This window comes from Mchenga conophoros, linkage group LG8 (genome assembly GCF_057382185.1).
Source record: "Mchenga conophoros isolate Kocher_MC1m ecotype Shallow Benthic linkage group LG8, M_conophoros_male_GT1.1, whole genome shotgun sequence".
Taxonomy (NCBI): Eukaryota; Metazoa; Chordata; class Actinopteri; order Cichliformes; family Cichlidae; genus Mchenga; species Mchenga conophoros.
The window spans coordinates 14,792,339-14,816,381 of record NC_140533.1 but is presented as its reverse complement, the minus strand read 5'-3'; the positions used below and the strand labels follow the sequence as shown (position 1 = coordinate 14,816,381).

The 24,043-nt window shown below is 37.4% G+C and overlaps 1 protein-coding gene across 1 annotated transcript; it reads left to right on the top strand.

The window, feature by feature from the left end:
• Nucleotides 1-3,908: 3,908 nt before the first annotated feature.
• On the top strand, nt 3,909-23,512 carry LOC146568408 (integrin alpha-M-like). Its single transcript, XM_085284448.1, has 30 exons — nt 3,909-4,043; nt 9,538-9,640; nt 9,820-9,923; nt 10,370-10,440; nt 10,889-11,003; nt 12,483-12,610; nt 12,738-12,883; nt 13,188-13,338; nt 14,480-14,630; nt 14,854-14,927; nt 15,066-15,186; nt 15,325-15,464; nt 15,591-15,737; nt 15,830-16,042; nt 16,137-16,270; nt 17,615-17,757; nt 17,866-18,017; nt 18,139-18,264; nt 19,592-19,665; nt 21,277-21,418; nt 21,498-21,596; nt 21,690-21,769; nt 21,854-21,940; nt 22,027-22,096; nt 22,191-22,286; nt 22,396-22,476; nt 22,600-22,710; nt 22,859-22,972; nt 23,052-23,162; nt 23,348-23,512. Exons 1-30 carry the CDS (start codon nt 4,007-4,009, stop codon nt 23,375-23,377), a joined length of 3,351 nt encoding a protein of 1,116 aa, XP_085140574.1. The 5' UTR covers nt 3,909-4,006; the 3' UTR covers nt 23,378-23,512.
• The last annotated feature ends 531 nt before the right edge of the window (nt 23,513-24,043 follow it).

Here is a 24,043-nt window from a genome sequence, read left to right as displayed (position 1 = left end):
AATGAAAATAATTTTCCCAGTCATTGTCATCATCCATAAGGGAAGTTCCCCATGGATCAGAGGTGAGTTTATCGTTCTTCTCAGTTGTGGCTTCAGGTGGAATGTGTGAAAGGCAGTCATTATGACTCACCACCGGGAGTTGCTCAGCAGGTGAAAAGTGACGGCGGCGTGAGCGTCGCTTCCTCTGAGGTGAGGAATCTGACGGGGTGTACAGCTGAGCCTCTGACGTGCAGGACGGCAATGCAGAGGCTGGCGCATGAGCATCAGAAGAAAAACTGAGCACTCCCACCTGAAGCGGCCGAGGCTTGGGTGCGAGCGGGGCAACAGGCGGAGGCTTTTGGCAACTTCGGGGACCTCCGAAAGCCAGCCGATTTCCTCGGAAAATCCGCCCATAGTCAGGAGTGCACCACGGCCTCCAGCGGAGCTCCTCCTCCAGCTGGGCAAAGGCAGCATCCTGACGCTCACGCAGCTGGGAGCGGTTTTCTGGGTCCGTGTAATGGTCGCGTTCTACCCTCATGTTTCGGCTGTGTGGCAGGCAGGGATTGGACCCAAACGCAAACTCACGGGGACACGTGGGATAAACTTGAAAAGCACAGCTTTATTGCTGGAAAAACAGCAGGCAGGATTCAGAGACAATACTAACACAGTACAGAGGAAACAGGAGGAACATGAGGGTAGAACTAAACCTAAGAGCTAGAAATCACAACCCAGAAGGACAAGAAATCTAGAAAAGCAAAACAGGACCCAATAAACAATAATATAGAATCAAAACACTGGGCCACAGGCCCAGGACCGTGACAATAGAAGTAAAAGACTTTACAGCTTTAAATTCTAAACCATCTGTGTCAGTAACAAAATAAATGCCAAAAATGAGATTGTGCTGCTTTTTGCTTAAATGTAACATTTTAACCTAATATCAAAACATTTCATGCACATGTATTTTTAAAGAAATTGTTTGCTAGAATATCAAACTAGCTGTACTCAAAGAAAGGTGTGGTTCAGCAATTGCAATCTTACATTGAGAAACAATATGCTAAAAATATTTGACCTGCACATTTGACCTGGCCCTCAAAAGTCTTAGCAGCCAGGTTAAAATGATGCATCTTCAATGAATTTGCCAATATTTTCAGTTGATAAACAAACTTATTATTGTTCAAATGCCCTCTAAAGTCTGGAGTGGGTTTTCAGGTGGAGATATTATATAGCAGCTGGGTTTAAGGAAAAATGAGCACAGCTTTAAATATCCACACCATCTGTGTCAGTAACAAAATAAATGTCAAAAATGAGATTGTGCTGCTTTTTGCTTAAATGTAACATTTTAACCTAATATCAAAACATTTTATGCACATGTATTAAAAAACATGTTTGCTACAATATCAAACTAGCTGTACTCAAAGAAAGGTGTGGTTCAGCAATTGCAATCTTACATTGAGAAACAATATGCTAAAAATATTTGACCTGGCCATCACAAGTCTTAGCAGCAAGGTTAGACTGATGCATCTTACAAGACTAGAAAAAAGAAGGAAGAAACGTCTAAATGTGGAAGAGGGTAGTGGCCTCTTCAACCTCTGTGCTCTTTCTCAACTTGTATTACAAAACACAGATCAAGTCTTGTATTATATATCTTTATTCTTAAAGCATCAGAGCCTGGAATATCATCCTAAAGAATGAAATTACAATTTTCCAAATTCTTGAGTATTTAGAAAATTTTGAAATTTAGGCAGTATTAAATTAATCACATTTTAAAACATGCATCATATTATCTACTACTAGAGGTGGGAAATAATGAAGTACAGACAATTTATTTCTGTACTTAAGTAGAATTTACAGGTATTTCTACTTGAGTATTTATTTTTCTCAAATTCAAAATTCAAATTTTATTTGTCACGTACACAGTCATACACAGTACAATATGTGGTGAAATGCTTGGACAACTGCTCGTGACCTAAAGAAAACAAAAAAAAGGAAAAGGCTATGAATAAGATAGGAAATAAATATGAAAAATTAAAAAGGGCAAATTTAACTAGGAAGGAATAAAATATAAATTAAGGTTAAAAATGAAATAACTGTACAACACAAATTAGAATGAAGGGTAAATTTAACTGGGAAAGAATAAGATAAAATATATAAATTAAAGTTGAAAATAAAATAACTGTACAACAAAATACACAATATAGAACTATATAAGAATGTATGAAGAAATATAAATAAATATATACACAATAACAGCAGCTGTACAAGTATTAACCGGAACTTTTGACAACTTTTGACAACTTTTGACTTTTACTCCCGACATTTTTAAACAAATATCTGTGCTTTCTACTCCTTACGTCAAAAGGGGCTCGTTACTTTAGGTTTGATGCATTTGAGGAGAGTTATTATTTCATGTCACTGTGGACCTTGACACATCAAACCAATTTGACCCTAAACAGAAAAAAATGAAAAGTCAGCTGGGCATACATTGTTCGATTTTTTCAGTCGCGTTGGTCAGCTCCTGCTCAAACTATACGATTGAATTGCAGGGGTTAGAAGTTTGTTGGTCATGATGCAGGGTCTCACACTATACAGCCCAATGCTCTGATGCGACCTGAGTGCTCGCACTGCGTCTATAACATGAAGTGATAATATGAAGCTTATAACACAAAATCTGTCTCTCGCTCTCCTTCTCTGTCTTTCACTCACACAGACACACACACCACCATCAACTTTGCTAAATTGCTAATGAAAAACATTGACCAGGCAGCTGCAATTGAGCAGCAATGTCCATCTCTTTTCACGGTTGGTGCGGCCGTGATAATTTTGTGAGGCCATATCGAAAAGGCTCGGATGAGCTTGCTAATGTTCTACAAGTTGTGCCTCCATCACTTGTGTCCAGATCACACGCTGCACTGCTGTGCTACTCCATCTGTTTCACTTCCATTCTGTGTTTGTGCGTGCGCAGTCTGAGAGGTTGCATTGATACCCTCATGAGGGGCAACAGGACTTCAAACAGGCTTGATTTTCTTGCGACCATACGGTTGATGATCGGGAGCTGGTCGTGAGGTGTTAATCGCTTCTCGTTACCCCATGCTACAAGATGCACAACACATGATTAAAGCAAGACTCGGGCCGATAGTGTAGAATATAAAGACAGCATAAACGGTGTTAGTGTAGAGGATGAAAATCAACCAGGACAACTCGTAAAACATCTGCTGACGTCTTGTTGAATTCAGGTCACAGCCTGATCACAGCTGGGACACTGAGAAAATCTACTGACCCTCTCAACTGAAATTATTGTGAAATATAATTCCTTTATTAGAATTAAAGTTTAGACTTAAATAAAATTTATGTTCTATCACATTAATGCAGTAGAAGGTTCGGTTAGCAATATTTCAATAAAAAGAGGTGGTAGAAATGTTCTTCAAGGAGCTACTTTTACTTTTTTACTTTGAGTGCACTTCAGAGCCAGTACTTTTTCCACTTTTATTTAAGTCTGGACTATTTTTAACACTAGTATCTGTACTTCTATTTAGGCTAGGAACGTTGGTACTTTTGCCACCTTTGTCTACTACATTATATATAGTAGACATTTATATTATATATAAATGTCTACTATATAGTAGAATAGTGCAAAGTATTATATTTTGCACTATTCTACTATATATTATTGTATACTTGTATTCTATTGTGCATATTGTATATCTTATTACTCTGTTCCTCTGTCTCTCTTGCTGCATTGAACATGTGTATGACAAAAGAATTTCCCTCGGGATAAATAAAGTTCTTCTTATCTTATCTTATCTTATCTATCTTATCTTATCTTACTACTGACAGTGCTGTCATCATTGTGACTCCTCCTGCCAAAGAATTGCTTTAAATGGTTGCCTTACCTTTGTTATCACACCCTATGATTTCTGCATTTTGGTTTCAACAACTGTTGTGATACTTTCAGCAGAACACTCAACTCATAAAAACCCCCCCAAAAAAACAAACAAACGCTTGAATTATTTTTCATGGGACTAACACAATGGACTGGATAATTCATGCTACACTGTTCTCATCAGGTAAGACAAATTTTGTGCCTTCGGATTTTTCACTCTGTAATAATTAGAGATGGCACGATACCACTTTTTAATGTCCGATACCGATTCCAATATCATAAATTTGGATATCTGCCGATACCGATGTGAATCCAATATAGCGTATTTTGTAATCAATAAAACTGTTTTTTATAAATATCTTGCTGCATTTTGTATAAGTTCACACTCAAGTTTTAAAAAACAAGAGACTTAAGCTATTCTGTTATACCTGTATGCAAAAAATACACTCCACCCAAAACATTTTGAAGTTCAGCAACACTGATCAATCTAATAACTTTAAACCTACACCATCCTCCCTATTCTGGTATTTTAAAGAGTACTTACCCACCTAACTAATAGGGTTGCCAACAAAAATATTAGGGAACCACCCCCCGCTCTTAATTGATGTAAACTTTAATTTAATGCAAGTGTAAAACAAATGCACAGAAATCAATTATTTTTTCTACAATAATTAAATAGATTCAAGATCTTTCTTCAACAGAATTGCAGACTGCACCTTACTAGAGTGTATACAGGGAGTGCAGAATGATTAGGCAAGTTGTATTTCTGAGGAATAATTTTATTATTGAACAACAACCATGTTCTCAATGAACCCAAAAAACTCATTAATATCAAAGCTGAATGTTTTTGGAAGTAGTTTTTAGTTTGTTTTTAGTTTTAGCTATTTTAGGGGGATATCTGTGTGTGCAGGTGACTATTACTGTGCATAATTATTAGGCAACTTAACAAAAAACAAATATATACCCATTTCAATTATTTATTTTTACCAGTGACACCAATATAACATCTCCACATTCACAAATATACATTTCTGACATTCAAAAACAAAACAAAAACAAATCAGCGACCAATATAGCCACCTTTCTTTGCAAGGACACTCAAAAGCCTGCCATCCATGGATCTGTCAGTGTTTTGATCTGTTCACCATCAACATTGCATGCAGCAGCAACCACAGCCTCCCAGACACTGTTCAGAGAGGTGTACTGTTTTCCCTCCTTGTAAATCTCACATTTGATGGACCACAGTTTCTCAATGGGGTTCAGATCAGGTGAACAAGGAGGCCATGTCATTAGTTTTTCTTCTTTTATACCCTTTCTTGCCAGCCACGCTGTGGAGTACTTGGATGCGTGTGATGGAGCATTGTCCTGCATGAAAATCATGTTTTTCTTGAAGGATGCAGACTTCTTCCTGTACCACTGCTTGAAGAAGGTGTCTTCCAGAAACTGGCAGTAGGACTGGGAGTTGAGCTTGACTCCATCCTCAACCCAAAAAGGCCCCACAAGCTCATCTTTGATGATACCAGCCCAAACCAGTACTCCACCTCCACCTTGCTGGCGTCTGAGTTGGACTGGAGCTCTCTGCCCTTTACCAATCCAGCCACGGGCCCATCCATCTGGCCCATCAAGACTCACTCTCATTTCATCAGTCCATAAAACCTTAGAAAAATCAGTCTTGAGATATTTCTTGGCCCAGTCTTGACGTTTCAGCTTGTGTGTCTTGTTCAGTGGTGGTCGTCTTTCAGCCTTTCTTACCTTGGCCATGTCTCTGAGTATTGCACACCTTGTGCTTTTGGGCACTCCAGTGATGTTGCAGCTCTGAAATATGGCCAAACTGGTGGCAAGTGGCATCTTGGCAGCTGCACGCTTGACTTTTCTCAGTTCATGGGCAGTTATTTTGCGCCTTGGTTTTTCCACACGATTCTTGCGACCCTGTTGACTATTTTGAATGAAACGCTTGATTGTTCGATGATCATGCTTCAGAAGCTTTGCAATTTTGAGACTGCTGCATCCCTCTGCAAGATATCTCACTATTTTTGACTTTTCTGAGCCTGTCAAGTCCTTCTTTTGACCCATTTTGCCAAAGGAAAGGAAGTTGCCTAGTAATTATGCACACCTGATATAGGGTGTTGATGTCATTAGACCACACCCCTTCTCATTACAGAGATGCACATCACCTAATATGCTTAACTGGTAGTAGGCTTTTGAGCCTATACAGTTTGGAGTAAGACAACATGCATGAAGAGGATGATGTGGACAAAATACTCATTTGCCTAATAATTCTGCACTCCCTGTATTAGACTTATTAGTTACTATATACAGTAATGGATTTCTATACATTTAATGAGATGACCACTTTTGTTGTAAGATTCAGACAATTATTTATTCAAAGTTTTTAAATGACAAAACACAAACAAAAATATTTCTTTGTGCCCCCCTCTCCCTGTTAATGCCCAACCTGGCCCCTGACAAAACTTTGCTAGACCCGCCCCTGCACAGTTACCAGCCGTCAGCTATGTAGAAAAGGATCCTGGTGTTATTTGTCTCTCAGAAACAGTTCTTAACTTCCCTTTAACTCATTTATATCACCTAAAAGGTGAACCTGTTTCTACATCACCTGTTCAGCACTGATGATTCAGTAAGGACATCTCCTGGTTTCATCTTCATGTTTCCCTCTCACCAGATAACCAAACCGACATAATGACCAGCAGCTTTTACAGCTGTGGCTCCAGCAAACACCAGCTGATACTAGAAAGTATTATTAAATAAACTCTTAAGAACAGCTGATCACACTTAAACGTGCTGCTGTTGTTTAGCCGCTGGTTTCCTCTTTCTGGGGCAAAGTGAGCGATAAACAAACAAGAAAGACGGGACTTTCGGCAGAAAAGCCGATCAGCTGATCATTAATCAGTTTCACGTTTGAAATAATAAAATAATAACAGGAGAGGGCGGGGGAGTGAATGAGAGAAGTAGATGCAACTGCGCAGCAAAGACAGAATAACTCCAGCTTTGTGTCTATTTTTTAATTCTAGCTGATGTACGGGACAAATCGCTTCCTTTTCAGCTCAATATGGAACTCAGATGGCCAGTCCAGCTGTGGCTCAATATATCAGTTGTTAAGCTTAACGTGGAAATACTAGGAAAACATTCAGGGATGAACTTACACACTTGCTTTACTTCTCTGGGATAGTTTTCGCCAAGATGAAATGGACAGGTCTGGCAGACTTCAGCTGCTCTATCACGTGACACATACCGCTCCAATGCGCCGAGCTGGGTTACGCCAAGTAGCGCGTTTTGTGAGGTGATTTTGTGATACTTCGGATCGGATTACATTTTGTATTTCTCTCCGATATCCGATCCAGTAATTTAGGTCAGTATCGGACCGATACCGATACGTAATATCGGATCGGTCCATCTCTAGTAATAATAAATGTGTGCAAATATGGGACGGCTATGTGCCGTGCAGATGCAGAGAGGTCTATTAACACATAGTGAGTGAGAAAGGTGACTGGAAAGGAAAAACTGAGTGCATCATGGGAATCCCCAGCAGCCTACGTCTATCGCAGCATAACTAAGGGAGGATTCAGGGTCACCTGGTCCAGCCCTAATATGCTTTAACAAAGAGGAAACTTTTAAGCCTAATCTTAAAAGTAGAGATAGTGTCTGTCTCCTGAATCCAAACTGGAAGCTGGTTCCACAGAAGAGGGGCCTGAAAACTGAAGGCTCTCCCTCCCATTCTATTTTTAAATACTCTAGGAACAACAAGTAGGCCTGCAGAGCGAGAGCGAAGTGCTCTAATAGGGTGATATGGTACTACAAGGTCATTAAGATAAGATGGGGCCTGATTATTTAAGACCTTGTATGTGAGGAGCAGGATTTTGAATCCAATTTTGGATTTAACAGGAAGCCAATGAAGGGAAGCCAAAACAGGAGAAATATGCTCTCTCTTTCTAGTCCCTGTCAGGACTCTTGCTGCAGCATTTTGGATTAACTGAAGGCTTTTTAGGGACTTCCTGATAATAATGAATTACAGTAGTCCAGCCTAGAAGTAATAAATGCATGAACTAGTTTTGAGAGATGAGTCCACTGTCAGAGGCTATAAGAAGATCATCTGTAACCTTCACTAAAGCTGTTTCTGTGCTGTGATGAGCTCTGAAACCTGACTGAAACTCTTCAAATAAGCCATTCCTCTGCAGATGATCTGTTAGCTGTTTGACAACTACTCTTTCAAGGATGTTTGATATGAAAGGAAGGTTAGAAAGGAAATACATACAACACAGCAACATTCTTAATAAGAAAAACTGTAGTATCCAAAACTAACATGGACTATAAATCATTTAGTGAAATAATATCCAGAAATACTTTAGTGATGGTCATTACTGTATTTACATTTTAGCCTCTGCTAACACAAATTAAATGTGTGATTAGCTCAGTTAGCTTCTAGCTGTAAATAGCATAATTTTGTTGTTGTTGAAATTCACTGATTGAAAAAGTCTTTCATAAATAGTTTTACTGAAACAAACTAAATGCTTGATTATAAACCATTAGAAAATGGTAAAACTGGATTTAAGATACATAGATAATAAATTTATCATATCTGCCTTACTACCTTGTGCAGGGCTACAAAAAACAGGACATTTTACACCACTGTGATGTCATACTTCATCCATCCAACGTATTTATGACCCTGCACTCACCTTTGCTACAGGTGGTTATTTTTTAAATTCTTTATTTTTATTTTTTAATGCTTGTTTTATTTTATTTTATTTTTTAATTGAACACTAGTATATATTCAGATAAAAATACACCTGAAATATATAAATGCACATATGAAAAAAAGCAAACAAGTGGAGAAGTACATTTTTTCTTTAACTGATGTTGAAAATATCAAAACATGTGACAATAAGGAAAAGCAGAACTTGAGGGCGTACCACTGTTACGAAATGTATTTCAAAATAGGTTTCGCAAAACTTTGAAATCATGACACTGTCATTGTTGAATGCTGTGACATGAAGCAGGAAACAAAAAAGTGTTAGCACTATGTGACGTTTTGACTACTCTTAGCATGTCCATAAAAGGAAGGCTTTATTTGTGTGGCAAAAATAAACAACCGGACAGCTGTAGGATCGCAACAATACACGATTTTTACTGGACAGTAATCATAGCATGGATCATAGAATGGGTGTGGCATGTATTGATGAATCTGACAGACAGTTTAAGAGGAAAGAGGAATATGCACACCAGTAAAATTTTCTACACAATTCAATTTTTAGTACTGCAAAATAAGCAAATGTGTACAGTATATTAATAGTTTTTCATACTGTAGCATAGCAACAGCATCTTTTCTTGAAAGTTTTAAGTGTCAGTATTTTGCTTTTGACAGATGGAGTAAGATATAAGAATCAAAGACACAAAACTAATTCCATAGTAAAATCTTAAGTATGTTTTTCAAGTGAATGATTACCTGCCAGTATGTTCAAATCTAGTATCTGACTTTGATGCTCTCTAGTGTTAACTGTGGAAAGCTGTGACTGGATTCAAGAGGTGGAATCAAACTAACACATACACTGTATGGAGTTCCTCATATGTGATTAGAATTAGAGATAATATAACCAGGTTATCATCCTTTACAGTGGCTTTAAATAAAACTACAGATGTTCTTCCTTCTTCTTTATTCTCAGTGTTAAATGCTGCACTTTGTTTCACTATTGATCCCGTGGCATGGAAGGCCCTGAATAACTCTGCTGCTGGTTTTGGGTACCAGGTGGTTCAAAGACAATCAAAGTAAGTCACATCATACATTGTTATGTCGATCTATAACTGCAGGTTTAACAATCATTTCTGTTAAGGCCCAGGGTAATAAACTAACAAGGATATAATACTTCTTAACAGGAAACATATGGGGTTTATTTAACCACAGTTTGCACTCTAGACTTCATCATTGTCTGAATTTATTTCCTCAGTTTGCTCGTCAGTGCTCCCCTTGAACAGTATTCACAAAATGGAAGAGGAAAAGTATATAGCTGCACCACATCTTCCCCAAACTGCCAAAATATCCAAATTGATGGTAGGTAACCAAATGTGATGAAACTCTGACAGAAACCATGTTGACATCAAAGAAATTCCCCACAGACGCTAGCACAGAAACTTGTTTAACTCAAATCACAATAAGTAAATATCTTAGTAAGTAACACTGAAACTTGATGAAGTAAAATAAGCAAAGAAGTCAATGTTATTAATAATGTTATTGTTACAATGTTTCTTTTGTAATTATTTAAAACTTTAAAATGAAGCAATAGTGAAACTGAATCCTATTTGCATTGATATTAAAGCTGCCTGTTATACATCCTGGTTCACAGTGGAGAGAAGTTTCGATGTCTAACACTTGTCATATCAAATGGGGAAGTGTTTCAGTCATGGTTCTTTGCAGTCATCGATTTAAGTCTTGTTTTTTTCCTTTCAATTGCCTTTTATTAGTATTTTTAAAAAAAATATTGAATGCTTTCAATACAGCACCAGATTTTGCAGTCAACATGTCTCTTGGTCTGACAATGAAAAGTGATCCCACGAACCAAAACACTGTGGTGAGTTACTGAACTGCAGACACTATGAGAACTTTGTTAAAAGCACTGAGGATCAACTTCCTCTATCCTTAAATGTCTTGTTATTGTTGCATGAAGGTCATCCCATAAAAACCAGTGTGCCTCCCACCTGTCCTTCACAGAATCAGGGTTTACAATAACTTCAGCATATTCAATGAAGTAGAAGTCAATGCAAAATTGTTATTGAAAAACATGTATGCGCTAAAAGTCTTTACACACCCCAGATACTTTGGTGGCCTCTAACATGGATTTTTTTTAATAGCATTATGGGACACATTTGAATGGCTTTAAATAGACTGAAGTTATTTTTTAAAATCTACATATTCTGCTGGATCGTGCGAGATTTTTTTTTTTCAGTTTTGGTTGATTTTATAAGGATTGAACCGATGTTTATGGGACTTTATGGGAACTTGACTTTGTCTCCTCTCAGGTGTGTGGTCCAACAATTCCAAGGGACTGCAAAAGTATCACCATGTACAACGGTGTGTGTTTTCACATGGATCGATCTAATACATTTGGACCACCTGTACCTTCTTCTCCAGACGGTAACAATAAATGGAGTTTGTGAAAATGTGCCCTTAATAATTAGAGTCCCGGTGCCTCCTTAATAAAAATCTCTTGCATTTTTACTTAACATAGTCTTACAATCATTTATATTTGTCCTTGTATAATCTCAAATCAACTGAAACTGTCTCAAGACTTCTCTTATATATTCCAGCAATTAAGGGTTAATCAGAAACAGTAAATAGAAAATTATGTTTGTGTGAGATGTGATTACTCATAGATGAATATAAGTATAAGTTGTATGATTTGTTGATTATTTTTTTGTTTGTTTACAGTTTTCCCGTCTAAGCCTTATTTCAGATTGTCTGTTTGGATTCATTGTGTTATAGTTTTATCCAAAGAGCTTTTCTAGACTAATTTGACCTGAATCCATCAACACTGAAACAAATGATGGTAAAATTTGAGCTAGCCAAGATTAAATCTACAGCATAAAAATGTATTTAATTCTAATGATCAGAATTTTTTTGAGATGGTCTCTTCAATTATTCAAAATGAAATAACCATATCTGCATGTAAAATGAAAGTGTTATTTGAAAAACAAATACAAAAACACCCTTTGATTTCAAATTCATTACAAAAATGAAACTAAGCCTGGTTGTTTGGGTTATGCAATGCATGACAAAATGCAAGAAGACTAGTACATACACACAAGATCTTTGGGGGAAAAAAATAAAAGGAGACCGAGAAGTTTACTTCCCTCTAAAGCTACTTACGACTTCTTTAAAGCTCTGTATGTAAATAAGTAATGTATTATGGTTTTCCTGGAGAAAATAATTTGTGTTGCTGTGTGTTACATTATGGTGTATTCCTGTTACATAAGAACAACGTAAACATGAGGCTATTGTCGCTCACAGTAACACAAATTCCAACCGTAACAAGAACATACAGTACAGAGGGTCTTTCTTTTAGTGTTGTAAGTTTGAACACATGCTCTATACACTCAGCTTTAACATCATTCTGGGTTGATTCAAAGCGTTGTGTTAGCATGCTGTCTGTACAGATGTTTGCAAACATCTGATGTTGTGTTAGCAGTTTAATGCAGCTGTTTATGTCCTGGATGGGGTTTCCATGTTACCATCATGCTCGTGTCCCTTCATGGTCAAAAAAATAAAAAAAATAAAAATAAATAAAAATAAAAGTATTGTCCAAATCTCCACCATTTTCCTCTTCCCTACACAAACCATTGTTTTTATGACTGTAATACAGGAAGAAAATTAAAGTAATTAGAACTGAATGCAAAAATCAAGGCTACAAATAACTAAATTAGTTTAATAACAAATTTAGGCTTCTGTAAGCAGTTTTAAGACTTGTTTAAACTAATTTAATCTCTTAATCTTAATTTCTTCTTTTCTTTCTTCTTTTAAATGACTAATTGTCTAAATATGTGGGTATTCATAGTAGATTTGCTAAAATGTTAAAATTCACCTAAAATAATCAATTTCAATTCATCTCTTTGATAGTGTGCCCGACACAAGTAGACATTGCTTTTCTGTTGGATGGTTCAGGCAGCGTATCTGTCCCTGATTTTCAAACAATGATGAAGTTTGTGGAAGATCTAATCCAGGCATTTCTGTCAGTTGATGCACAGGTAAGACACTGTACTACCTTTCAGTTATATCGTATTACAGACACAAATAGTTTCACCTGCTTTTCATTTATCTCCATAAAAAAAGGCTATTTTATATTTTTTTTATATTGTTTCTCCCTTTCTTCAGTTTTCTGTTTCCCAGTTTTCCTCCTTACCTCGGGTTCATTTTTATTTCAAGAAATTTTCCTCATCTGGATCACTAAAGACTGAAATCGATGGAATCACACAGTTGGAGGGATCAACTTACACAGCTAAGGCCATCAGACATGTTGTGTAAGGGTTGCAATGATATTACTGAAGCTCTACAGTTAAATCATCTGGACAGACTTCCTGTGCAGATGATTTTCTTTTTGAGACTGACCACACTAAAAACTGTATTGACTGATGCAAGAGTTTTAAAAGAAGAATTTGCATTAACTAGATTTTCAAAATACTAAAATGTCCATGAGCGATTATACAAAACAAATGGATGCATGCAAAGTAATAATCATTCATGCAATTTACTCTATGATCAAAATGTGCACTGTAAAAACATGTTTTATGTTGAAATTAGATTTGTTTATTTTTAATTTGACAGAAACAATGTTTTCACACCACAAAGAGGTTCCAGACCAGATGTGAAGAAAGTCTTGATAGTAATTACTGATGGACAATCTAATGACCGGTATGACCTGGAAAATGCAACACAGCAAGCAGGGAATCAAAACATTGTTCGATTTGTGATTGGGGTAAGTACCTCCATTATTTAAACCTGCATAATGTTGAAATTTATACTAATAATGTGTTTTGGTTATTTATTAGACTACAGTCACATGTTCCTACAGTATATGGAGCAAAGTAATGAGCCACCTACACAGAAACCATGGAAACCCGGGCCATACCATCACACTGTTTTCACACTATTGTTAATGTTAATTTCTCCTCTATTGGAGAAATTAACATTAATAATAGTTAATGTTAACAATAGCCAGGATTAAACTCAAAATCCTGCTCCTCACAAACAAGGTCTTAAATAATCAGGCTCCATCTTATCTTAATGACCTTATAGTACCATATCACCCCATTGGAGAACTTTGCTCTTGCACTGCAGGCCTACTTGTTGTTCCTATATTATTTAAAAGTAGAATAGGAGGGAGAGCCTTCAGTTTTCAGGCCCCTCTTCTGTGGAATCAGCTTCCAGTTTGGATTCGAGAGACAGACACTATCTCTACTTTCAAGATTAGGCTTAAAACTTTCCTTTTTGCTAAAGCATAAAGTTAGGGCTGAATCAGGTGACCCCGAATCCTCCCTTAGTTATGCTGCAATAGATGTAGGCTGCTGGGGATTCCCATGATGCATTGATTATTTCTTTTTCAGTCACCTTTCTCACTCACTATGTGTTAATAGACCTCTCTGCATCTGCATGGCAGATAGCCGTCCCTCTTTAACCTGGCTCTGCTGGAGGTTTCTTCCTGTTAAAAGGGAGTTTTTCCTTCCCAAAGTGCTTGCTCATCAGGGGTCATATGTGTGTTGGTTTTTTCTCTGTATGTATTATTGTAGGGTCTTCCTTACAATATAAAGCGCCTTGAGGCGATGGCTGTTATGATTTGGCGCTGTATAAATAAAATTAAACTGAATTGAACTGGACGAGGAGCTGCATTTACACTCCCAGCATTTACAGCTGATCATTGAATATGCAGGAGTGGTATCTAATTACAGTACCATGCTCAAATTTCAATAAATAAAAAAGCTAAATTAATAATGGATATTGTATTAATGTCTGTATTAAACAGACTGTATTAATCTTTGTATTAAACTGCATTAAAGTTTTAATAAAATCAGATAAATAATTTTGCATTAAATGTAAACACATGTTTTAAACAACCCTAGGTGGGGAATGCATTTATTCTGACTGAAGCAAAAAAAGAACTACGCACCATTGCATCGTCTCCCTCAGACAATCACGTGTTTCAAGTGCAGAACTTCAACGCACTTGAAATAATCCGGCAGAGTTTGCAGGACAAAATTTTTTCCATTGAAGGTAAATTATATATTTAACATTTAGCAAGCTTTGATAAAATTTCTGTAAATGTTACATTGCATTATTGTATCATTGCTTGAGGCTAAAGGTCGAAGCATTAGTGAAATGAAAAATAACTATTGAGGCACCTTTATAATAAACAGATATCATTACACTAAATTACTAGTGTAATGCGTTGTGTTGTGTCTATCAATAAACCTTTTTATATTTTATATTTTTATAGGATCTCAAACCGGTGGAGTCTCTCTGAAAATGGAAATGTCTCAAGAGGGATTCAGTGCAGTTATTGTGCCCGAGGTAATTAAAACTACCTGAAACTCACCAGACAGTCTAGTCATAGAAAGAGAGATTCAAACACTTTTTATAAAAACAAGAGTCCAGATTTTAAAGGTAAAATAAATTGTATATAAAATGTATTTCCTGTCTGCACTGTAGGGAATTCAGATGTCTATTGTTGGTGCAAACCAGTGGAAGGGAGGCTACGTGCAATACACAACTGGAGGGGAGAAGCTGAAAACATATGAGGATGTGTCTTTGGAGCCTGACAGTTATCTTGGTAAGAATATTACAGCTTTAACAATCTAACTCATACACATGTGATCATGTATATACACAGCTCTGCTGTAATTCTTTCACACAAATACATATATCAGATTTTATATCTATCTTCTCTTTTTGCCTACCTAAATTCTAGGTTACTCCATGGCAACTGCTAAAACCCAAAGTGGTTCCCTGACAATTGTTGGTGCTCCAAGATATAAACACAGAGGAGCTGTGGTCGCTGTTAACAGAGAAAGCTTTGAAAACCAAAAGATTGAGCCATTGGCATCACAGGTATGTATTTACAGCAAGACAAAACTGACTGGGATTATTAACTGGTAGTAAATACTTTCTTAAATACAAATTGTTGTCATTTGGCTTTATGCGACTATTTTCATCAATAATGTGTTTCTTACACAGTATCAGACTGGTGAATATTTCGGGGCAGAGGTGTGTACCATGGACATAAATGACGATGATATCACTGATCTGATCTTCATATCAGCCCCAATGTACATGGAGCCTGATAGAGAGGGAAGAGTTTATGTTTGCAGACTAACTGGTTTGGTAAGTCAAAGTTTTATCCACTTCAATTAAATGAATTAGTTTATTTGTCAACTTCCCTAATGATCATATAATATTCACTCTCCTGCTTTTAGTTTGTGGAGTGTAATTTTGATGATCCGTTAATACTAAGAGGACGTGCAGCTGTCAAAGGAAGGTTCGGCTCTTCTCTTGCTGTGCTGCCTGATCTAAACTCAGATGGATTCAGGGATTTGGCAGTTGGAGCACCTTTGGAGAATAATAGTGAAGGCAGCATCTACATATTCCACAGTGAAGGAGGAGGAAGAATCAGTCCTACTTACTCACAGGTACACAACATCGAGGAATTCAAAAAGATGACTAAACGTATTTATCAATATACAATCTGCAGCTTAATTAATTAAAATGTTTTCATGTTCACAGAGAATAACTGGCTCTGAGGTCCAGTCAGGACTGAAGTTCTTTGGCCTGTCAATCAGTCAGTCGTCTTTTGACCAGAGTGGTGATGAACTGCCTGACTTAGCGGTGGGTTCAAAGGGTAGAGTTGTTTTACTGAGGTAAGTCACAGTCCAGATAGTCCAGTCATGCATTATAGTTATCTGTGGTAATTCCACCATTGTTGTTAATTTGCAATCTTAACAAATGCACTACCTGTCAAATCTTAGGTAAATTTGAAAGGTCACCATAATAAGAACTGCATATAGGTTACATATCAATAAATTCATCATAAATGATTGAGTCATTCATTATAAGGGATTTATGATTTTTCAAGAAATACAGATTGAGGGTAAAACTGTTGTCTAGAAGCATTAGAAACAAACAAAAGATAAACTGGAAGCTAGGACTAAGAAACTTGGAATTAACGACTAGGAGTGAACATGGAACAAAAGAAAAGGAAAGAGCAGACACAGCAGACGGAGATGACATGACAAAGATCGAAGGGAGACTGAGGACTTAAATACGTGCGATTATGAGAGGATGCGCAACAGATGGAAGAACAGCTGAAACTACTTACACACTACCAGCACATGAGATGTATACAGGACAAGAGACTGTCAAAATAAAAGAGGAAGTAACAACACTGAGAAACAAACTAAGATGCATGAACTTGACATTAGGATTGGGAGTAACCTGACAAGGGGACACAACAGACCAGGGTAACAGGAGGGAACATAAAACACAGGGACAAGAGATAAACAAACATGGTAAGAGGTACCTAAAGGCTAGACGACAAAACAAAGACCACAAAATACAAATATTACACAAAGCAGAAACAACACTAAAAGAGCCAAAACCAGGAACGTAAACTGAACTGTAGAATGTTAAATAAGATAGAATCAAAATGTCCAAATACATAAACACAGGATCATGGCAAAAAGTTTATGGAGTCAAAGGGATTAGACATTTTTTTCAAATTATTTTACCACATGATGAAAAATGCTCTGCTGATTTAAAAAAAGCAGTAAATGTGTGAAACGGTAACTTTGTTCATACAGAAATGGAAATGCATGCAATATAAAAAATGTTTTCATACAATACCATGTGTTTCAGCACTGCTGACATTATCAAATAGGTATCATTTACTCCACCCATTAATACTGTGAAGTTACACCACTGGCACACAAGAGTGATGGTGATGGGAAATAGGTCTATGTTGATGTACACCTACATAGATATTCCATTAAAAAGCATTCCTGATTTATAATTCATTATTCCATAAATCATCATCTATCATTTAAAAGGTTTCAGGACTATTAGGTGTTAAATGTCTCAAAATGTTTGAGCTGTAGTTGTTCATATGAAATGTTAGGGCAGAGGAAAGATTAGAGTGAAGTCTTGTTACTAATTCAGGTCAGAACAAAAAGTCAAATCTTGTTCACATGTGTTTTCCTACTTTCTAGATCAAGACCCATAGTAATGGTTGAAGCTGAGGTGTCATTCAGCCCAATCCAAATCCCTACTCAGAATGTAGACTGCTCAAAACCACTGCAGAACACAGCTGAAATTTGCTTTACCATGAGCAGAGTGTCTACAGTCAACACAGGTTCATCATTCTTGGTTTTTCTGAACTACAAAGCCACTGCCCAGCAATTTAATGTTTTCTAAATGTATGTAAATTGCAGCATTGAAATCAAACACTGATTTATTCCAGCTCAAGCAAGGATTAATTACACTTTAACACTGGATGCCACTCGCAAACCTCCAAGCAACCGGGCATATGTTGGTGGGAAACGAGAGCAGTCAGGATCACTTACTGTGGACTTAATAAGAAAAAAATGCTCAACTGTGAAGTTCCTTGTTGAGGTAAAACCAAATAACAACATCAGAAAGTTCACCTTGGTGTAACAATATATTTTAATTTCCATTTTGTTTTTAAGAGTCATCCAACACTGAATCTAAACTCAGCACTCATCTCTTCTTGCAGGCCTGCCCAGAAGATGCTCTCAATTCACTTTCCAATGAGCTCAAATTCATATTTGATGGTTTGCCCTCAAACACAAATCTCAGACCAAGCCTTGCCCAGCAGGCTCAAACAGCAACCATTCATCCTGTAAGTAACCTTTATAGATACTTTATTAATCAGATATCTGAGGGCAGTCTTGCGCTGAGGCCATACATTCTGGAGAGATTTCTAGTTGAAATTAGTACTAGAATATTATTAGGAACTTTATTCCCAGTACCAACAGCAGGCACAGCTACATATTTGGGGTCATTACTCTAAAAACTTTGTGTATTAGAAATTAATCGTTAGTAATCCAATATGCTACAAAATTACTAAAGGAGTTTATTACACTGATCATTACATTATTTTCTTGTTACTCCATGAAATGACCCAAAATGCATTGTCTCATAATTATAAGTTAATAATATAAATCTTAGGCTACAGTCTGACATGCCAATGCAATCCCTATCCCAATGAGAAAACACATATGATCTTTCCTTTAGTGTTTACATATAAACACAAGAGATTTTGAAATGGTTGTAACAGTGATTCTCCTTCAGAAACATTAATGAATAGAAATGGAGGCTTCAAGCTCGACTGCTAATCACTGCCTTTCTTACCTGACTGGGCTCTGGCAGCTGGGCTGGGGTCTGCATATGCTCAGCTTTAACGTTCCTCTGTTGGCTAGTTTTTTTGCTAGCATGCTGTCTGCAAAGATGCTTCCAATTATCCAATTAGTGTTAGCTGTGCAAACAGCTGCTGTTTCTGTCCTGGATGCAGTTTGCGTTTTACCATTGCAGTCTTCTCCTCTTGTGCAATAAAAAATAAAAGTAATGTCCATATTTCTACTGTAGATCACTCAACTATTTCCCTCCTCCTGCACACAACCTGGAATGGGCTAATTTTAGCCCAAGTGCACACAAGAAAACACTATTTTATTAGATATTTTTTCCATTTTTATCCAACCAACCAGCAGATAACTAAAGGAAACTTTGCAACACTAGTAACAATATAATTGTAACTGAAGTGTAATTACTTAATTCAGTACCGTAACACATTACATTACTGCATTACTGAAAAATAGAAGGCTACTTTTTACTTTATCTTACACCCGGCATTGGGTAGAACACACAAATTGTTTGCTGGATTCATCTGTAAAACGTTTACATTTATTCTGTGAATAATGTGTAATAGAGGAGGAGGCCCCGGGGCAGACCCAGGACACGCTGGAGAGATTATATCTCTCGGCTGGCCTGGGAACGCCTTGGTATTCCCCCGGATAAGCTGGAGGAGGTGGCTGGGGAGAGGGAGGTCTGGGCCTCTTTGCTTAGGCTGCTGCCCCCGTGACCCGGCACCGGATAAAGCGGATGAAGATGGATGGATGGATGGATAATGTGTAATATAAATGTTTTTGACATCACACTCTCCTCCACAGTTAGGGTTTGAGATCAACTGTGGAACTGACAACAAATGTGTTGATAACCTGAAAGTGGATTTCAACTTCACCAGGTGAGGCAGAATTACAAAACTTTGTTTAGCTTTGCTTGTGTTTTTAGTCACTTGTTAGGTTTCATAACATGTACACTTAAACTTATCATGAAGTTTGAAGCACATAGATATTTTGGGACAGTTTGGTATTTAGTCTCCATCATTTTATTCTAATAAAAGAGACAAACAATGACAACACACACACACACACTGGTGGTAGTATGTGATTGAGAGATCACCACCACATATTAAAATTAAAGAAACAAACCCAACAATGGCAGAGAATATTTATTTCAAAATTATACCAATCCCCAAGAAGGCATTGAGGTTCTCTAAACCTTAGACAGGGTCATGAATACTGGACCCAGAAGCAGACTCAGCACAAATTTAGCACTGAACTATATACATTTTATTTCTTTTGTGAGAAAACAATAGCAAACTCTGAAAGTGAAAGTTAAACTCAGGCCTGAGGAAACAGGAGCAAAAATGGAGGTGAGTGTGGAGAAAATGCATTATTGAGACCGTGGGAAAACTGAAACAGAAGAGGAAACAATTACTTAACTGTGGGGAAGCAGAGGAGAGAGAGCAAAGCAGGATAATGATGCTGCGTGTTTACTGTCCGAGCCAGACCGCGGAGCTTGAAGGGTAAACGTTTGTGAGAGAATCTAGAGGGATGAAGTTACAAAGACTGTTATCCAGTGTGGAGGGCAGGCAGGTAGGACCACTGAGAATGGCTGAACGGAGCAGCAGACCATGCTGCCTGAAGTAGTCCTCTTATGACTGCCTGTTGATGAAATTCAGGTGCGACGCTGGTGGCCCTGCCAGAGGGCGTAACCGAAGAGCCATCCAGAAACATCCAGCACAATGCTCCCACAAACCATGACAGACAGAAACATAGCTCAAATCATTGAGATGTTGGTTTATTGACAGTAATTAAGAAACATGAAATCAGTGAAAGGCAACGAGCAAGGCTGGGTATACTTGTATGACCGTGGTTTTGTTTTCCCAGCTAGAGGGTTGCTTTCCTACACCATTGGGTTTGAAAACATGTCTTGATTGTCAGTGTACCCAGCTTCCATGAAGTCCCTGTATGAGGTAGTTGAAGATGCCTCTCCTGGGGACTAACCAACTAATGCTGAAGGGTATGCTCCAACTATGCTGGATGCTGTACTGGTCTGTTGTAGCAAAAAAAACTATTTCCCACCCATCACCAGGAAACAGTTGAGGTGGGTCAGCATCTGACTAGGACACCTAGAGACATCCATTCTGATTACTAGATTACTCAAGATCTCTTATTGGCCTGGGAATGCTTTGATTTCCCACTGGATGAGCTAAAGGAGCTGGCTGAGAGAAAGAACCCAGGGCATTTCTAGACAGAGGCCTCCATGATCCAAACCTGGATAAGTGTCTGAAAATCAATGGATGGTAACAGCTTTTTTCATAATGCATCATCAGTTATTTTTTGTGTTTTATGATCACCAGGAAATGACAGCAAATTAAAATGATATAGCGAGCTTCCACACAGCCACTATTAATATGTTAGAATTCAACACAAAGCTATACTATATTTAGCCTCCTACAAGTTCAGCATCACAGTGCAGTCTTGTTTTCTTCTTCCTTTATTCCTGTTAGATCCTCAGAGGTTAAAGTGGGCATCGATGAGCTTTTGAATGTCACAGTCACAGTGGAGAACAGAGGAGAAAACTCCTACAACAGTCGAGCTATTTTCACGTACCCAGCTGGACTCTCTTACAGGAAGTTCACCATTCAGCAGGTAATGTGTCAGGATCAAGTTCATCATTGATTTGCTGCTCACCCAGTGCATCCGGCAGTCATTTTATTTTCTAATAAAGGGAAGAATTGAGTGCAACTCTTTGGACAGTGAAGATGGTTTATCCCGAGGAAGGACAGACTGTACTATTGACAAGCCAATTTTCAAGAGCAAAACTAAGGTTTGTTATTGTGGTATGATTTTGTCTGTTAACTTCTACACAGTTTAACAAAATGAGCAATCACTCTGATCTCTCTTCTTCAATTCAATCAAGGCTTTCTTCATTGTCTCATATGGTATCGAAACAAACACTCAACTAGAGAGGAAGATCTTTATCACTGCTAATGCCACCAGGTACTGTTCATTTAGCACAGGTGCTTCTCATTTAAGCAATAACCCCACAGACACAGTACAAATCATTTCACTTCTGTCTTTCAGTGGAAATCAGGAGAACGCTACAACGAGTGAAATCTACAAAAATAAATGGATTGATGTGAAATACAGCATTTTCATGACATTTGAAAAGTATGTGTTGTTCTGTTCATTATAAGATGAATTACACATTTTGTTTTACACAGTATGTATTTAATGTTTAACATGTATCTGTTTAGCTCCTTCAGTTACAGCAATTTCACTTTTGGGATGGATAATTTGCAGATACCAGTCCAACAATTAATCAAGGTAAAATGTAATAAAATATAATAAATATGATTGTGTGAATTAGACTTAACCATAATAGTGTTTGACTGCTTTTTCTTTACTCCCCATGTTTTAGGTTACAAATGATATCAGAGCGTTTAATTTCACTGTGGTGATCAAGGTTCCAGTGAAGCTTGGTGAAAAAGAGATTTGGGTATTGAGCAGCCTACAGGTAATATATGTGTCAGAAGATCTAAAAATGGGTCAGATTTAGCTGTGTGATGGGTGAATGAGGTAAAAACAGGACCAATCACCCTGACGCTATTTTAAATGTATTTCAGATTGTAGACTGTCAGACAGAAAATGATGAAGAACCAAGTGTCAAAGATTTTGTTCCACAGATACAAAAGGATAAAGTGGTGGTAAGTATCCGTCTGTACTTTTGCTACCTACCTGTTAAAACTGAACCATGGTACTGATTCAAAACACAACATTGTACTGAATACAAGATTTGTTTCATTCAGTCTTCTTTAAATCACCCACAGGACTGCTCTGTAGCCATGTGCAGAGTGTTCAAGTGCAACACCTTCATGGGAAGACTGCAGAGTAGGACATACGAAATCTCTGGCAATCTCAGTTCAGGATGGATAGAGCAGGTAATTAAAGAATAGTTTTTTAAAATTGTTTCATTAATACTTTTCCTGAGTATGTATGAGTACCTTCATTAAATCTTCAGATATAACCATTTTACAGTTAAATCAAATAATACCTAATTTAGGCTTAACTCATTTCATTTTTTCTAAGATTGGACTTCAATCTGCCAAATTCCTCTTGACCAGTACAGCCACTGTGGATTATGACCAAAGCCAGTACATCTACTTTTCAACAGTGTCTAACAACAATCCTCCTGTTCGCAAGGTGATTTAGCATTACTTTCTCTCGTTTGAGTTACACAAGAGCTTGAATATCATTCACATTCTGTTACCTTATCTCTCAGATTATAGTCGAGGTAGAAGTGTATCCTCAGACAAATTTCACCAAAGAGATTATAGGAGGATCCCTGGGAGGGTTGGCTTTTCTGGCTTTACTCACTGCTGGCCTGTATAAGGTGAAAGACTCTTCTTACACTTTTTCAACTCATCACACAGCTGTGAAAGGTTTTTAGAGAGTATGTCTAATTTTTTAAACAAAGTTCAAGAGTTTATATTTACTCATGTAGTTATTTGCTTTAATTTTGAATGTAAGTCTAATGAATGATCTCTGCACTTTCATTTTTTCCCCTTGCACTCCTAGGCTGGGTTTTTCAAGAGGAAATATCCATAGATGATGAATGAAAATGCAGAGACCGATCTGGAACTGGGAACTGATGGAAATGAATCCCAAACAGAATAACAAAGCTCATATTTGTTGTTGTACATTAACTGTAAAGATAAAACAAACATTAAACAAGTAAGGAAATTTGTGTTTGGTTGATTATCCCTTTGTTGTAACAGTTCTTCTTGGTAAAAAATCTTATAGTGGGGGAAAGCATTTTTATAGCTGGAACGGTCTGCTGGTGTCTGCTCCAAGCAGGCCACATTTGAGTGATCTGGATAGAGCTTTGGTGCTTTAGTGCAACCTCAAAGTTTTCCACATAACTAAACTATTTTGAGTGAGCCCCAGTACCATCTTCAAATTGAAGGCCAAGTTCCATACACTCTAAAAAGTAATTCAGAGGCTTAGTAAATATCACTATAAATATAAGTTAGATGAGCCTGATAAAATCTATGAATATCAAAAAAATAACACTATGGCTTGTGTCACTCAAGAATGCGAGTTTGATTGACCTCGACCTTTTGACCTTACCGGAAGTACTCCGGAAGTGTCTAATCGATTCCAGATGTGTGACTAATCGGATCCAGCGGGGAAAAAAATTGATGTTTTGTCCAGAGAGGGAGGGGTCGGTGGAGGGAGGATGGTTGAGGGATAATTCTGATCAGAGGAGGGTCA